The sequence below is a fragment of the Canis lupus genome, chromosome 33 (genome assembly GCF_048164855.1).
Source record: "Canis lupus baileyi chromosome 33, mCanLup2.hap1, whole genome shotgun sequence".
NCBI lineage: Eukaryota > Metazoa > Chordata > Mammalia > Carnivora > Canidae > Canis > Canis lupus.
In genome coordinates this window covers 6,029,021-6,047,295 of record NC_132870.1, presented here as the reverse complement: position 1 = coordinate 6,047,295, position 18,275 = coordinate 6,029,021, and the positions used below count along the sequence as shown (strand labels likewise).

Sequence of the window (18,275 nt, the reverse complement as noted above, 5' to 3'; positions counted from 1 at the left end):
CCATCTGGTCCAGTGTATCATTTAAAGCTCTAGTTTCTTTGGAGATGTTGTGTTTAGAAGACCTATCGAGGGTAGAAAGAGCTAGATTGAAGTCACCAAGTATAAGTGTATTATTATCTAAGTATGTCTTAACTTTGGTTATTAATTGATTTAAATATTTGGGAGCTCCCACATTCGGGGCATATATATTGAGGATTGTTAAGTCCTCTTGTTGAATAGATCCTTTAAGTATGTTATAGTGTCCCTCTTCATCTCTCACTCCAGTCTTCGGGGTAAATTTTAGTTTATTTGATATAAGGATGGCTACCCCTGCTTTCTTTTGAGGACCATTTGAATGGTAAATGGTTCTCCAACCTTTTATTTTCAGGCTGTAGGTGTCCTTCTGTCTAAAATGAGTATCTTGTAGACAGCAAATAGATGGGTCCTGCTTTTTTATCCAGTCTGAAACCCTGCACCTTTTGATGGGGTCGTTAAGCCGGTTCATGTTCAGAGTTACTATTGAAAGATATGAGTTTAGTTTATCTATTCAGTCCTTGTTTTTGTGGATTGTCCCACTGGACTTCTTCTTAAAGGGTAATTTTAAGAGTCCCCCTTAAAATTTCTTGCATAGCTGGTTTGGAGGTCACATATTCTTTCAGTTCCTGCCTGTCTTGGAAGCTCTTTATCTCTCCTTCCATTCTGAATGAGAGCCTTGCTGGATAAAGTATTCTTGGTTGCATGGTCTTCTCACTTAGGACCCTGAATATATCCTGCCAGCCCTTCCTGGCCTGCCAGGTCTCTGTGGAGAGGTCAGCTGTTACCCTAATACTCCTTCTCATAAAATTCAGGGATTTCTTATCTCTTGCTGCTTTAAGGATCTTCTCTTTATCTTTGGAATTTGCAAGCTTAACTATTAAATGTCGAGGTGTTGAATGGTTTTTATTGATTTTACGGGGGGATCTCTCTATTTCCTGGATCTGAATGCCTGTTTCCCTTCCCAGATTAGGAAAGTTTTCAGCTATGATTTGTTCAAATACATATTCTGGCCCTCTGTCTCTTTCGGCGCCCTCGGGAACCCCAATTAAATGTAGGTTTTTCTTCCTCAGGCTGTTATTTATTTCCCTTAATCTATCCTCATGGTCTTTTAATTGTTTGTCTCTTTTTTCCTCAGTTTCCCTCTTTGCCATCAACTTGTTTTCTATGTCACTCACTTGTTCTTCCACCTCGTTAACCCTCGTCGTTAGGACTTCTAGTTTGGATAGCATCTTATTCAATTGATTTTTAATTTCTGTCTGATTAGATCTAAATTCTGCAGTCATGAAGTCTCTTGAGTCCTTTATGCTTTTTCTAGATCCACCAGTAGCTTTATAATATAACCAGTAGCTTTCTGACATTGAATTGTAATCCAAATTTTGTAACTCTGTGGGAGAGAGGACTGTTTCTGATTCTTTCTTTTGAGGTGAGGTTTTCCTTCTAGTCATTTTGTTCAGTGGAGAGTGGCCAAAAACAAGTTGTATTGGGAAAAGGGGAAAAAGAGAGGACAGAAAGAAGGAAAGAAAAGAGAAAAAGAAAAAAGGAAGAAAAAAGAAAAAAAGAGAAGAAAAAGAGAAAGAAAAAAAGGGGTGGGGGAAGCAAACAAATCAAAAAGCAAAAAAAAAAAAAAAAACAAAAAACAAAAAAAAACAAAACAAAACAAGCAAACAAACAAAAACACGGGGGAGTATCTTCTGATTCTCTATACTTTAATTAAGTCCCTTGATTTCCCCTGGAACTTGTCCGTCTAGTTGGTCTTCTGGGGGAGGGGCCTGTTGTGCTGATTTTCAGGTGTTAGCACTTGGGGGAGCTGCTGTGCCCCTGCCTGGTCCAGGGCTCAGTGGGGGTTGTTTACCCCGTGAGGCCCCAGGAGGAACAGCCGCAGTGGCGGGGCCAGCTCTGCAGCCCTGGAGTCAGCTCCCGCAGTAGCTCCAGAGCTCTCGGTCTGCAGGGCCTGGAGGCTCCGGGGCGGGGCCGCTGATCTGCTCAGCTGGGGCAGGAGCGTCCTTGCTGTCCTGGGCCCTCCCGGCCTCTGCCTGTCCCGGGGGAGGCCGGATCCTGGGCTGTGTCCCGGCGCCCTGTGCTCCGGAGCCTACGCTGGTGGATTCGCGCTCCCGCCCCGCAGGCCCCTCCGCGGAGCCGCCCCCGAGCCCCCCCGAGCTGCTCCCGCCCAGTAGCCCCCTCCGAGGAGCCCCCCCGAGGCCACCCCCGAGCTGCTCCCGCCCCGCAGCCCCCTCCGCGGAGCCGCCCCCGAGCCCCCCGAGCCCCCCGAGCTGCTCCCGCCTCGCAGCCCCCTCCGCGGAGCCGCCCCCGAGTCCCCCCGAGCTGCTCCCGCCCCGCAGCCCCCTCCGCGGAGCCGCCCCCGAGCCCCCCCGAGCTGCTCCGGGTCCCGCCGTGCGCGCTGCAGCCCTTAGGGAGCTCGGCGCATCTCCCGGGGCGCAGGTGTCTGTTAGTGTCCCCGGGAGCCCGAGCGCATCCCCGCCCTCCTGGGTCCTGCTCCACCTCCCCGCGAGCCCCTTTCCGCCCGGGAAGGTCGGTGCAGCTCCTGCGTCTCCGGGACGGGGCTCTCCTGTCCTGGGGACACTCGCCCCGGCCTCAGCCCGGCTCCTCCCTTGGAGGCCTTTTGTGTCTTTATTTCTTTTTCCCCGTCTTCCTACCTGGATAGAAGCGCGACCTCTTCTCACTGTAGCATTCCAGCTGGTCTCTCTTTAAATCTCAGGCCGAATTTGTAGATTTTCAGGATGATTTGAAGGTTATCTAGGTAATTTGGTGGGGACAGGTGACTTGGGGACCCTACTCTTCTGCCATCTTGTGTGTCCACTCCTTCTTTTATGACTGGATAATATTACTATATATAGGTGTGTGTGTGTATCTATATCTATATCTCACATTATCTTTATTCATTTAGACTCTGTGTTTTTGCTCCTGGAATCAGCTGAGCATGTTTGTGATGATGCTGTGTGTAGAGGCGGGTCAGGCTGGCTGTGGTCAGGGATTCTGGGATTGAAGAGTGACTTTTGGGAACATAATTGCCTGAGTTCATTAAAAGTAAATATCTCCCAGGTGGGAAGGCTAGATCATGTGAAGATTTTCTCAAATTGCAGTGATTTATAGACTTAATACAATAACAATTAAAATCTCATTGGGATGGAGAGAAGAGTTTATATGAAGGAATGAAATTTACAAAGGAGATTCTGTAAAAGTATATTTGAGAGGCTATTTCTGTTAGATTTTAAAGCACAAAGAGCTACAATAGTTAAAATATTTTAGGACTCATCCACAGATGAGTGGTGGAAATGCTAGTGGTGGAAAAAGCCTTAACTGTACCTTTCCCTGTCCACTTCCCAGGGACACCAGGAAAAGAAACTGAATTATCCTGAAAGAAAGGCATTGGGAGATATTTCACAAAAACATGGCCCTTGCATATAAAAAAATTTTTTTTAACTGTATGATTCCAGAGATTTTATAAAAACAGTGGCAAAGGGCAGATACAAATATTGTTGAAATGACTAGTTAGCAATTTGGAGGAAAAATCAGTGAACCATCTAATAAGGTAAATACCAAACGTAAAGTTTACAATGCTTTACAATGCTTGCAGTTTAGGCAGGGCTTGATGGTGGTTTCATAGCACATTAAGGCCTACGGTGATTGTAGTGATTTTGTCCAGCACTGTGTCCCTAACAGCACCGGGCACACGGTAGTTTCAGTAACTACTTGTAGAGTGTGGAGATGCATATGGATGTTTGAGTGAATGTGTAGACACTCAATGTGAGAAGCTGTGAGAGTTCTCTGTGTGCTTGTTCATGCTTTGGCTCTCCGAACCTTGGAGATAGGGCTGAAAAGACCTCACTGGGCCACCAGGTACCACTTTGGACCCTTGAGGGCTGTGCTATTCTTCATGTTCAATGGGATGAAGGTGCAGATGAGGATGAGATCCTGGAACCATACAGAAAAAAATAAAGCTCTTCAGGGATGTTGGATGGGGAATGGATTGATGGGGACAGGAAGTGATTTCTAAATGCTCTTGAGTAATCTCAACCCTCTTCTTCTGTGGTGGCAAATAAAATGATTGCCTCTCCTGCACCATGTCCCCTTCTCTAGCTACAAAGTAGCTAATAGAGAGTTGCAAACTGAAAAAAGGAGTTCCTTCTTCTAGAGCTTTGTTCGTTTTATAACTGCTTGATCACTGGGATCAATAGACTGGTTGCATTATAGTAATAGCTTGTTTGCTTGTCTGACTTCCTTCCTGAAGGCTGGCCTTTGTCTGACTCACCTCTGTAAACTCTGCACTAAGCCTATGCCTGTTTTAGAGTAGAAACATGAAAACGTGTCAAGTGAATGAATAAGTGCCTACTATGTGCTTTCTGAGAGCTCTAAATGAAGACCTATAAAACATAACCTTTGCCTGGCGATTTATCATGTGAAAATATCTGGTCTTTATTAGTGTTTTCCTTGTGCCATTGCATTTTCAGAGAATGTTCAGTATTAGGCTTCTTTCTACATGTTAATTAGCTCTGGAGACATACGGATCCAGAATACATTATAGTCATTTGTCTCGGCCTTATTCGTGCACTGAGTTCATCATTGTTTTATTTTGAGCTCAGCTCCTTCTTCCCCTCTCTACTGTGGAGTTATTAATAGTAATCGGAGCTTCTCGGCGTCAGTCAGTGGCATGCCTGAAAGGGATGTTCAAAAGAGATAGGAAGGATTCATCTCCCAAGTAATTTGTATGCCAGGGAGTACCACTCCTTAGAAATCCTGTTCTTTGTAGCTGACATGGTTCACGAGAGGGCTGGTGTGGAGCAGTGAGCCATGGCAAACAGGGTAGACAAGAAGAAACTGGAGCGTAAGAGCTACAGGGCCTCCTCCCTTACCCTGGGGCTGAACAGGTGCTAAGGGGCCAGGTAGAGGAAACATCTGGCTGTGGGTAGAAAGAGCAAGGCAGTTAGGCAGACCAGAGCACCCAGGTCACAGGGCAGTCCTAGAAGAGGTTCTAAATGTAGAAAGCAGACAGCAAAGCACATGGGAGATGATTAAATGTAGTGGTTCAGAAGGGCAGCTTTTGAAAGCAACCCAGTGTCTGTTAGTGGGTGAATGGATAAGCAAGATGTGGTGTATGCATACTGCAGAATATTACTCAGACTTAAAAAGGAAGGTAATCCTAATGTATGCCACAGCACAGATGAACCTTGAGGACATTATGGTAGACGAAATTAGGCAGTCACAAAAGGACAAATACTGTATGACTCCATTTAATGAGGTTCCTAGATTTGTCAAATTCAGAGACAGAGTATAATGGTTGCCAGGGGCTGGGTGAGGTGAGGAATAAATTGCTTGATGGGTACAGAGTTTTAGAATTGCAAGATGAAAAGTTCTGGAGATTGACTGAATAACAACGTGAATGCAGGTAACATTACTGCATTCACTTAAAAATGGGTGATAAGGTAAATTTTCTGTTATGTGTATTTTGCCACAATTGAAAATTAAAAAAATTCAAAGATGATATATAAAAGGAAAAAAAAGGCACCTTTGAAGACACACTGTCTGAGTTCAAGTTCTGGCACAGACACTGACCAAAGGGGTGTCTTTGGCCAATTCAGGTAACCCCTTTGAGATTTGGTGTTCTTTCTAATATGGAAGTGACAATTATAGTACCTATACTATCAGCTTCTTGTGAGGATTAAATGAAATACTATATGTAAAGCCCATAGCACTTAGAAGAGCACAATAATGTTAGTTTTTACCACAATTATCAGGAGAATATGTAAAATTTCAAATATGCAAGCAGCTGGTTTGCTTTAGGATGTCTGTGAGCATTCTAAGGGCATAGAGTTCCAGATACCAGGTTCAGACTGAGGGACGGGACTTCAGTTTGTAGTGAGGCCTGTAAAGAGCAAGGTGTAGCCTCTTGCCAGGGTCAACAAGTATTTATGGAGTACATACAAGCAGCCAGGTGCTGCTTGAAGCATAGGAAGACAATAATGTGATCCTGCACACAGTATGGTTATGTTGTTAAGGTGAGAACCGAGTTATTTTAGTTGGGATACAGGATAGGTACTTAGTATTAGGTGTATTTCAGACACCCAGTCAGTTATTAGAATTATGGCACCACAAGATAAAAATTGGATTAACAACTAGAGTAAATCTATTTATTAAGATTTTTCCAATTGCCAGTGACAGAAATGTCAACTCAACCTAGCTTGAGTATAAGATTTAATTTATTGCTTTACAAATGAAAATATGGTAGTATACCTGACTTCAGGCATGGTTGGATGCAGATGTTCTAATGATGTTGGAAATCTGTCTCTTGGCAACCCTTGAGTCTGCTTTCCCCTGTGTTGGTATCATACTTAGGGAGTTCTTTATGACAGTGGTGATATAGCCACTAATGCCTCTTGGTTTATATTCTGTGAACTCAACACTCCTTCTTTCTCTTTCTTTTCCTTTTTTCCTTCTTTTCCTCTCTTTTCCTGAACTATTCCACCAAAAAGCCATTAAGTGGAATTTAGCAAGCTGGGATCTTTGCCGAGGGTAGGGGTGGGAAGCTCTGGTGACACGGAGCAGAGTGTTCGAGTACAACAGGGATGCGAAGGGTGTCTACGTGGGAGTGATGAAGCCCATGCAGGGTAAGGAGGGCATTCCAGCAGGAGGGTGATCTTTGCTGGGGATCAGAGTCCAAGTGGGGTAACCAGAGAATACAGGGAGAAGGGCTGCTAAGTGTATTTGTTAAAAGCCTGTGTGAGGTGAGGAGAGTATTCATCCAGTACAGATTGTTGGAGACCAGGCAGGATGAGGAATGCCCACAATGGAGGGCCTGGCATGGAGCCCAAGTGGAGTGAGGAGGGTGCTCGTGAAAGAATATAGCTCAGAAGGAGGCACTGGAGCCTGAGAAGGGTGAGGAGGCTCTCCCTGTGGGGTGGAGTGGCTTGCGAAGAGGTGTCCGAGCCCAGGTATGGTGTGGAGGGCTTTCACAGGGGAGCCAAGGTCTCAATGCGAGAGAAATGTGTTACAGATAGGAAAGAGAAAAATAAAAGCAACCTTCTCAGAATGGACTGGAGTTTGACATTTTCTCTCCTTCTCTAGGTAGGTATAGATAGATAGATGTAGAAATAAATATAAACATAAACGTGTATGTATATGCAGTAGTGGTATGTATGTGTATGTGTGTGTGTATATATATATGTGTGTATATTTATATTTATATTTATATCAGTATCCACCTACCTACCTATGTTTCCAGATACCATTCTTTACTAGAAGAAGCCAGGGATCCCTGGAGAAATGGATGCTTGAGGGGCTGGGGCTAGGAAGTCACAAGATGAACCTGGAACATTTTGTGCATGAAAGCCAGGAAGGGCTAAAGAATGAGAGGAATATGTCAGAAGGACGCATGAGCTGTATAAAGGGCTCCCCCTGGCCACAGATGGGACAATTTGAGATTCAAAATAAACAATGATACTAACAGGTTAATGCCTATTGAATAAACTCAGGGAACCATGAGTTCAAAGTGACACAAGCTGATAATTGATGACTATAAAGAATGGATATATACATAGTGTCCCTGTAACATGCTTACTAATTACAGAGAGAAAGGAATGGGAGGTGATGCTTCCTAACAAAAGACTGAAGTGCTGGTGTTGGAGGTGTCTCACAGTCCCTCCAGATCCACTTTCTACATCTAACTGCTCTTCACTGGGAAGCTGATTTCTACAGACCCTCACTCCCTTGTGCTCTGGTTTCCATTTGAATTTGGTCAATGATCAGTGGCAGCAGGTGATGGAGGGTGAAGGGCTAAACAGTCTGTGCTAATGCCCAGCACAGCCCTCTCTGATGTCTGCAGCTCTCACTGATCGTGCAAAATCCTTCTCTTAGCTCCATTGGTCCAGTGGTGATAATCACTTGCTACTGTTGTTAGTTTGGAGTGAGTCCCCATCCCTTACTGGTTTCCCCTAATCCTGTCTACAGCTCCGTCCGTACAACATCCCTTCGTTAAGCCCTCTTCAGGGTGCTCCGTCTTGCCTCCCTGAGCCTGATTGAAATGGGGTTATGACACTATTAGCAGAAAGAAGGGCAAACAGTAACAGCAGATGTCCACAGCAACTGATGCTGACCTGCCACTGCTCCCAGATTAGAACATCCTGTTTGGGCAGGATTGGGCCCACAGCTGTCAAATTACCCACTGTGTGGAAAGAGAATAAAATCAGAGCAGCAGCTCAGTGTCCACAGAGGAATTTTGTCCCAGTCATTCATAGATACTCCTCTAAACAGGAAGGACTCCTTAAATTTATGTTGGAGAGTCAGATACTTTCCCTCACCTTCAGTCAAGGAAGTGGTGGCCCCACTTAATGGAAGAGTCGCAGTTCAGAATGTCCTAGGCCCTTTGATTTAAACTGTCTTTGTGATTTCTTCCAAGTATGGTTGAATAAAAACAACCCAAAGGTCAGGGAATTACCTCCTTTCCAGACTGTGCTGTCTTAACTGCACCATTATCACCAGACAAATCATAAGTGGCAGACATTCTTATTTCTGGAACCTTTCCATTTCAGCCACTTCTTGTGTTGTTCTGGAAAGCAAGCACAGACAAGGACATGAAGTAGACTTTCTTAACGTCACATCAGCTCAGAGGTGTCCCTTGCTCCAGCTTCTGAACATAGGGGGACACTTCTGAGTACAGCCTGCTTAAGAGATCAGGCAAATATTCCCATGAGTTATTGGGTTGCTAAGCACCCCATTTGCAGGATGATCCCATTAAGTTACCCTGCAGCTTCAATTAAGGGAACTCAGACCAGAGTCCATATTTAAGAGTGCTCCCTTGTCATTTTCATCCTGGGGTTTAAATTGAATTCTTAATGTTGGTAGAGCAAATGGAGACATTTCTTAATTCTGCTAGAGGTAACACAGGAATCGTATCCTGGAGCCCCCTTTCCAATCTGGGCAGGGAAAATGGGTCGTATTTGCTAGGAAAGGTCACTTAAATTCCCTTTTGGTTTCCATTAAAGTCCTGCATGCAATGTACTCAGTCACAACCACAAACTTAGATGTCAGAGTGCTCATTTTCCTAAGTAGGTCTGGAATATATAAAGTCACATTCACCCCTTGCTGTTTTCAACTTTGCAGTAATTTTATGGAACACACTGTTTTAATTAACATTGACTTATCCGAGTTAAGGTCACAATTCCAGATAGGCTGGTATGATTTGATTGTAGAAGAAAATCCTGGATTTCTTTTACAAAGCTTTTTTCTGCTCTTGCACCCTTTTTTGTGTATGGATATGTATGTGAGGGTGAAGGGTTAGCCTTATTAGGTAGGCTCTTTTCATTTAAGTGAACTTGAAGTTTACAATAAAATACCATGCAGGAGGTCCCCAAGTTAGGCACATCTAATTTGTGAATATGTCTTGTATTTTGTGGTGCCAGTTACATAATAACCCTTCCCCAACTTGCCTCACCACAAAGCTACCCTCCTTTCCTTCCCTTCTTGCCATTTGCTGGCTCAAAAGAACCATCTTAGCAAGGTCCTTGGCCACTGATGCCAGCTCAAGGATGATTTGGGTAAACTTCTGATCTACCACCTCTTTTCAATGACATCCTTTCTTCCTCTTGAAGTAATTATTCATGCAATACAATTTCTGTGTATCTTGTGATTTTCATTGCTCTGGGTGAACTCTGCTAATTCTTCCTTGGGCAATTTTCTCATATAAATGGTACAGTGTTTAAGATCATGACTCATACAGACAGGTTCAAGTCTTAGTTCTATCAGAAGTATGACTTTGTTTTCTATGCCTCAATCTTCTGATCTATAAAATTGGAATAATAATACAATTATGCTTATTTCTTAGCCATGTTATGAATATCATGTAAAACAACATAAGTTGGACATTAGGGTGGGGACACATTGTAAGTGCTCAAAAATGTGGCTTGTTGCTGTTTGTTATTATTTTTATTTTAGTTTCTTCTTTATTTTTCTTTCTTGCTGTATTCTTTCTAATTTTTACTCAGGTGTTTGAGAAAAACAAGTCTTTTCCTTCTTTTCATTATCTCCCCCCATTTCTATATTTTTCAAGTTGGGACACAGGCAATAAGCAATAGTCTCTAGCGGAGGCTGGCCTGGGCACACTGTGTCCTGCCACAGGGAGCTGCCTGACACCCTACTTTGTTCTGCACTCTTCACCACCCACTTATTAATCCTGAGTGACCCTATTCATAGCTTCTGAAGATCAGAGTAATACTGGTGGATGTAGTTAAATTAAGAAAAGTGAAACTATCTGCTTGGGTGGGGAGGGTGAGGGCCATCCAATATATTAGCAGTGAATACCATATCTTAAAATTTCTAACAAGGCCTCTTCAGAATTACAGGATTTCTACCTTAGTCCCCATCCTCTTCAAATTAAATATGCTTTTGTATTCATACAATTTTTCAAGATACTGTTAAAACAAAATGGTTTCTTAGCTGATTTTATTTTTCTTGTGTAATTTTTACTATTGTGATAGTATACTATTTTTTATTGAAATTGTATAGCATCTTAGTTATATTCAACATTAATTGGCCTTTGTGTTGTAGCCTATAAAATTATTTCTATGGGGAAAATAAGTTCAAAATCCTTAATACCAAAAAAAAAAAATCCTTAATACCTAACTAATGAAAGAAATTTTAGAATGCTACAAGTTTGTGAATGGAGGACTGAATATATAGAATAATATTTATGCGGGTGATTTTTTTACTAGGCTGACCACAATTCTGTCTAGATAAGACATTTACCAGGGGAGATCCAAGAACTGATTTAATGTCAAATGAAAATGTTATTTCTCTGGAATTGGATGAGCTTTTGTCTTAGAGTTCTCCAGAGAAATAGAACCAATAAGATACACACACACACACACACTTGGAGAGAGAGACAGAGAGAGACAGGGAGAGATAGAGAGAGAGATTGATTTATTAAAGGAATTGGCTCATTCAGTTTCAGAATCCAACAATCTGCTGTCTGCAAGCTGGAAAGTTGGTGATATGATTCAGTTGGAGTTTGAAGGTTTGAGAATTAGGAGACCACTGGTGTAAGTCGTGGAGTCCAAAGGTCTCAGGACCATGGCTCCAGTGTCTGAGGATAGGAAAAGATGGATATTTCAGCTCAAAGAAAGAGAGATAATTTGTCCTTCCTTCTCCTTTCTGTTTTTTTTTATTTTTTATTTATTTATGATAGTCACACACACACACACAGAGAGAGAGAGAGAGAGAGAGAGGCAGAGACATAGGCAGAGGGAGAAGCAGGCTCCATGCACTGGGAGCCCAACGTGGGACTCGATCCCGGGTCTCCAGGATCGCGCCCTGGACCAAAGGCAGGCGCTAAACCGCTGCGCCACCCAGGGATCCCTCTCCTTTCTGTTTTATTTGGACATGCAAGGAATTGGAAAATGCACCCCCTCCCCTCCATTTGGTGAGGGTGGATCTCTTTATTCAGTCAACTGAATGAAATGCTACTCTCTTCTAGAAATATTTTACCAACTATCTGGGTAGCTCTTAGCCCTGTCAAATTGACACATAAAATTAACCATCACAACTTTTAATTCCCTTTATAAATGGAAGTCTTTGTCTTTTAACTCAGTTTTACTCTCATGAGTGAGTTGAGTACAAAGGCTATATCCATGGAGATGTATTGCATTGAATATGATATTAAAACCCAATTTATAAACTTCTAAAAATATAAACAAACAGAATTTGTTTGCTCATATTTTTAAATTGGAGAGGTTGGGGAACCTCTTTTGGATTAGTTTGAGTAATTTACCGACAACATTCAGCCTGTTTCCATTATCCTTGCCCACCCACTGGTTCAATCAAATTAAGAATTTTAACACCAGGCATTTAAAAGGGAAAGGAAAAAGAGATTCATGTATTTGGATTCTTCAAAGATAAAATGAAAGAGAATTCATGCCAGTTTCTGTATTTTCTTACTTCTCATACCAAGTTACTGCTGTCCTTGGCAGGCAAGTCGTCCTCAAATTATAGCTTGTGTACCATATATTGAATTCCTTGGGGTGCTCATTAACATGCACAATCCTGGGGGCCACCCAGACTTTATGAGTTGAAATTTCTGGAGTTGGGGTTTGGCAAATTGCATGGTTAAAAGCCCCCAAAATGGTCTTTATGAACTCTGAAGTTTGAGAACCACTGATGCAGACATTCTGCCTTAGGATGTATGTGGTTGACAATGAATATGATGTCAATGGTCCCTTTTGATTCAGGATTTGGTTTTGCTCCGTATTTTAGATTCTTGACTTCTTCGAGGTGGATTTGTCAGAGTTTATGTAATATTAGTTTGTTGGGGTTGCCATGATAAAATACCATAGATAGGGTGGCTCAAAGAATAGGAATTCATTTTCTCACAGTTCTGGAGGCTAGGAGTTCAAGATCAAGGTGTTAGCAGGGCTAGTTTCTGGTGAGATCACTGTCCTTGTCTTGCGGATAGTCATCTTTCTTATCTTTACATGGTTTCTCTGTTCGGAGCTTTATCTGTGTTTTAATCGCTTCTTCTTATAAGTCAGTCAGTCATATAGGATTAGGTCCCATTCACTGAACCTCATTTTATCTGATTTACCTCTTTAAAGTCCCATCTCCAAATAGTCACTTCTAAGGCACTGAGAGTTAGGATATCAACATATGAATTTGGGGGGAAGCAATTCAGCCCACAGTAGTCTAGATGAATCTCAAAACACTATGTAAATAAGTGCAAGATGAACACTGCAGATTTACGATCACGTTCCCTCCCCATTCTGGCTTCTGTCCATCGGATGGAAACTTATTCCTGATTGGTCTCTTTGTTTCTCTCTTTTAAGGCAGCAGGAAGGACAATGACAACTTGCTGTGCTCCTCCTTAGCTCCATTTCTTTGAGTGTAGGAGAGTCTAATTATTATTGACTCAACTGCTTTAATGACTAAGAATGGTGGTTTTCAAAGGAAATCTGAGAAGCCAAAAATCTCTTTATAAGTAGTACTAAGATGATCTTTCCTTTTTTTTTTTTTTAAACTGGATAATATCTGCACTGATTGTGCAAGAGCAGTGGTGGCTAAAACTGTTGGTGCTTCAGCATGGATTAAGGCAGTGGCACCAAGCTGTACTCATAGTCATTATATAATTTCACCACTGTGCATTTGCAATGAAGGACATAAAATGCCAGTCTCACTTAAAAATACCCTTGTTGAAGTGCTAAAAATGATTAGGTTTGCTAGATCTCAACCTTTGAGTGTACCTTTTTTTTTTAGTGATATAGGTGACAAAATGGGAGGGATGTATAAAAGCACTTCTGCCGCATATAAACTTTCAATGATGATTTTGAGGAGAAGCACTTACAGGATTGAACTGTGAACCAAACTAGCCTCTTTTTTTTTTTTTTTTTTTTTTTCCCCGTGAAATACCATTTTAACTTCAAAGAACGAGTGATAGATGAACCATGGTTATTCAGACTCATGTAGCTGGCAGACATGTTCACAAAAATGAATGAAGTGAACCTGTCACTTTGTGAAAAATGACTGACAGTGTTTGTTGCTCGTGATAGAATTTAAGCTTTCAAGTGAAAATTGGAATTTTGGAAAGCTTATATCTGTTACTGTGAGCTTGATAGCTTACCAACATTTGAGGATTTTTCTAGTGAGGTTGGTGATTAACAAATGTTATTTTTTTCCATATTATGTCATGAAAGGTGTCAATATTTGGGAAATATGCATAACTCATGGAACCATTATTTTCCGGATGACCAGTGCATGATGCTGCAAAATCACTTGTGAGTGAAAGATCTATTCAAAGGGCAAGATAGACCAACAAATTTTTATGTAGTAGCTCGTTATTTGATTTCAGATTCTCATTGCAACCTTTAAGGAACTATAATTGTCACGTTTTGGCATATTATCAGAGAAGAATATTCACAATTATCTGAAACGATTATTACAAATGCTCTTTCCTTTTTAGCCACATATCTGAGTGAGGCTGAGTTTTTTTTATTTACTTCAATAAAAAATATACCAGAGTAGATTAAATGCAGAAGCAAATATGAGTATCTAGCTATCTTCTATTTAAACTAAACATTAGAGATTTGCAAAAATATAAAAACATGCCGTTTTCTGACTAATTTTTTTGTGTTTAGGGATAAACATAAAATACATAAATGTATTTTATTTATTAAACATGTAATGTGTTTATCATTACTATTTTAAAATGAATTGATAAATACATATTAAAAATTTCTCAGTTCCAATTTCCAATATAGTGAATACCCATGCTGTACCCAATAAATAAAGGCTCTTTGGGAGCCCCAGTAATTTTTAAGAGTGTAAAGGGATCCTGAGATGCAATAGTTTGAGGACTACTCAATTAGACATGTTTCTAACTATGTTGTGGTAATTGGTTTAGAGTTAACTTTGATTCATAGTACACTTAGAGCCAAATATATTCACTATCTGAATGCTAAACATTGACTTTCACTTTTTTCTCATTGGGAGAAAAATCATATTGGTATTCTATGCCAAACTATTCTTATGCATAGAGAAATGCCCATTTTACCTTTCTAATTCCAAATAAGGCTAGATAATCATGAACAAACTGGAAACAAAAAGCCTTCTATAAAAACTAATGTTTTTGAGAGCTTTGTTTCAATTGAATGAAGATTTATTTAAATTAGCAGAGGTTAAATTCTGCCCTTTAGAGATGGACTTAAAAATCTTGCCATAAATGTACTTTTCCCCTCATTCTGCTCCTATTTTGTCTTTTCTGTAAAGCAGAGCATTTGTTCCCCTCTTCTAGTCTTTCTTTCAGACCACTTCTTTTATTCATTTCTCCCCTTTTGTCTTATTACAGCTGGAGGTATTTTCTCCTTTGCTGCAGTTTGTGGTTTCTGCGGTGTCCTCTCAGAAACATGCTGAATCAGTAACTAGGAGCAAGGCATTGACAAAGTGTAGGTGCATCTTTCCATTCTCAGCTCTAGGACTTCAACAGTCTTCTGTTCAGTATGTAAAATTTAACATTGGTGTCTATGCTGCTTCCATTCTTAGATTTCTAGAGGCTGTGAAGGAACGAGATGGGAAAGGGTTTTAACTCAAAACTTATACCTTCTAGAAGAAATGACTTCAAAATAAGTCCTCCTGTTATCCTGTGTCTTTCATAGATTTCTTTCTCATTTTTCCTCTAGTCCAAAAGTCACTCCCGAGTTGGCCTGAAATCAAGCACGAAGCAAAAGGTATGTTTTCTTCCTCTCTGCACTGTTCCTTTAAAATATCATTCTTTTGGCGGATGCTTTTATGTTTTTTTCAATATCATTGTTTTGGCGGATGCTTTGATTTTTTTGCAAAGAAAATGACTTATTTTGGAAGGTAGGGATGCTCCCAGAAACAAGGTATTTTGGGACTTCCACTTATTTTGCTTCTACAATAGCAAAACTGAAATGGGAGTAGAAATCCCTGAAATGAAGTAGAATGAGAGATATTCTGGAAACCCAATGACAGAAGCTGAGAATTTCCCATGGCTTATAAGCAATTCTGAAAGCAAGGTCAGAAGATAATGCACAGATTCAGTTCTTTTATTTTTTAAGCCCTTCACAGTGAAGGAATTTGTTTCTATCTCAGTTCCTATGTTCACTAAATTTTATTTTCTCAGGATCTGCTATGGAGAATGACCTTCACCTACGACCTGTGGTGAATTGGCTAAAACATGAGCTCTGAGTTAGAAAGAATTGGTTTCAATTCTTGGTTCTGTTACTTTACTAGCTATGTGACCTTGGACATATTTGTACAAAGAAGATGATTGTTCCTAGAATGGTAGTATATTTTAAGGATAAAATGAGATGAGGCGGGGATCTCTGGGTGGCTCAGCGGTTTAGCCCCTGCCTTTGGCCCAGGGCGTGAACCTGGAGTCCCGGGATGGGGATCGAGTCCCACGTCCGGTTGCGGCATGGAGCCTGCTTCTCCCTCCTCCTGTGTCTCTGCCTCTCTCTCTCTCTCTCTCTTTGTCTATCATAAATGAATAAAGGAATACATCTTTAAAAAAAAATAAAATGAGATGAGGTAACACTTGTGACAACACTTCTATCCTAATGCCTAGCACAAAATAGGCACTTCATTTTTCAAATCCTATATTATTTCATTGGTCCTTTAGATATAAAAAACAACAGAAAAATTTGAAATTCCAAAATCTTAATCCCCAGACACAGACACAGACAAGCAACAATTTACATATATTTAAATTATGTTAATTCCTGGTGATACATAGGGCAATGATATAAATAGGTTTATTAGAATTTGGAGAAGCTCATGTTAAAAAATTATTATTCTAATGTCGATGTTTGAACCTGTTGGAGTACTTGCCTAACCTTTTAGGATAATGGGTGTATTAACTCAGAATACCTTTCTTGATGTCAATTGTTAGAGGAAAAAACACTTCAAGAATGCAAAGCATCTAAGAGGTGCTTAAGGAGATTAAAAGAGGTAACATCTGTGAAAGCTCAAAGCCCAGCTCCTAAGTACATAGGAGCTATTTTCATTAGAGGAACGTCATGTTGCTTAGGAAGAAGCTGAGCAGACTAGGGTCCCAGCCTAGCTTCAATACTTACCAGCCACTAACAGCTAACACCAGTAGAGCAAATGTTGCTCCAGGTACAGTTAATACTCTCTAGAATCCTAGGTGTTCCTGTATCCCCAGGGTCTGTTGGCACAATGAAATTACATCAATAATTTGAACAGAGACAATTTAATACGAAGAACTGTTAACTGGTTAAAAAGCCTGCTAGGTAATGGAAAGAGACAGAAGCATATGGGTGGGGGTGGCAATTACCAGGAAGCAAGTCTCACCCCCAGGGCTGAGGGATCAAGGGGATGGGATTATGAAAACTTCTTAGATACTTAGGGGAAGGGCCCTACAGACTTGAAATTCAGACCTCTGAGGAGAGAGTGAGGACCAGCACGCTGTGAGGTGGAGGAGCAAAGTTCCTTCTTGTTCCTCCAGCTCTGTAGCCCTTCTCGTGTTTGCCATTAGCACAGTTAACAAGAAGCCAGCTGACTATGCCGGAATGTGTCTCTCAGAGTCCCAGGCCTAGATCACAAAGCAGGTTCCAGAAAGACAGGTATGGAGATGAGAGATAATATTTAGCAACTGGTGCAATTATTAGCTCCCTTTTGTAGATCAGGAAACTGAGGCACAGGTGCATTAAGCTCTGTTTGCCCAGTGCTCTGGCCTAAATATTTGTGTCCCCTCAAATTCAAATCCTCTTATAGGTGATGGGATTAGGAGGTGGGACCTTTGGGAGGTGCTTGGGTCATGAGGGCTCTGCCTTTATGAATAGGAGTAATGCTCTTATGAAGGAGACCCGACAGGAGCACCTGAGTGTCTCAGTGGTAGAGTGTCTGCCTTCAGCTCAGGTCATGATCCCGGGATCCTGGCATCGAGTCCTGCATCAGTCCCTGTGCGGAGTCTGCTTCTCCCTCTACCTGTGTCTCTGCCTCATTCGGCGTCTCTTATGAATAAATAAATAAAATCTTAAAAAAAAAAGAGAGACCCCACAGAGCTTCCTTAGCCCCTTCCACCACAGAAGGACAGTGAGTTGTATGTGGCACTCACCTGACTATGTTGGCACCCTGATGTCAGGCTTCTAGCCTCCAGAACCAGGAGAGCCACCCAAATATACAAAGACACCCACCTAGGTGAGGCAGAGTCAGAAATTAAACCTAGTCAATCTGGCTCCAAAGTTTATGCTTTTAAATTCTTGAACAAGTGACCATGGGCAAAAGTACTTCAAGTCTTACTTTTAAAATCTGCAAAATGAGGGGCACCTGAGTAGCTCAGTTGGTTGGACAGCTGCCTTTGGCTCGGGTCATGATCCTGGGGTCCTGGGATCGAGCCCCATGTCTGGCTCCCTGCTCAGCGGAGAGTCTGCTTCTCCCTCTCCCTCCGCCTCTCCCCATTCTTGTGCGCTCTCTCTCAAATAAATAAATAAAATCTTTAAAAGGAAAAAAAAATCTGCAAAATGAGAATGATAATTCCCAACTTCTGGGGCTGTTCTAAAGATTAAATAACATAAATTATGTGCTTATTATATTGCCTGGTACATAGTAGGTTTTTAATAAATACTAGGTCTTGCTAAATATGGCATTTCTCTTGTTTTGAATATAGGAACCTCATTTGCCTCAGTGACTCTGTGTGCAGTTTTGAAAGTATTGCTCTTGCCTTGTGGTGATCCCATCTCCAGTGGGTTGTTTATTTAATTGATTATCTCTCCAGCTTAGCATAT

At 41.4% G+C, this 18,275-nt stretch overlaps 1 protein-coding gene across 20 annotated transcripts in view; it reads left to right on the top strand.

Moving 5' to 3' along the window:
* Window positions 1-18,275, top strand: part of RASGEF1B (RasGEF domain family member 1B) — a 545,064-nt gene that overhangs the window by 97,455 nt on the left and 429,334 nt on the right. For 15 of the 20 annotated variants that reach the window (XM_072809891.1, XM_072809893.1, XM_072809892.1 and 12 more), the window contains one exon: window positions 15,186-15,233. The exons of the other annotated variants lie outside the window; for them this stretch is intronic. In XM_072809891.1, the coding sequence (XP_072665992.1) occupies window positions 15,186-15,233 (48 nt within the window). The remainder of the gene's footprint in view (window positions 1-15,185; window positions 15,234-18,275) is intronic. 20 annotated transcript variants of the gene reach the window in all.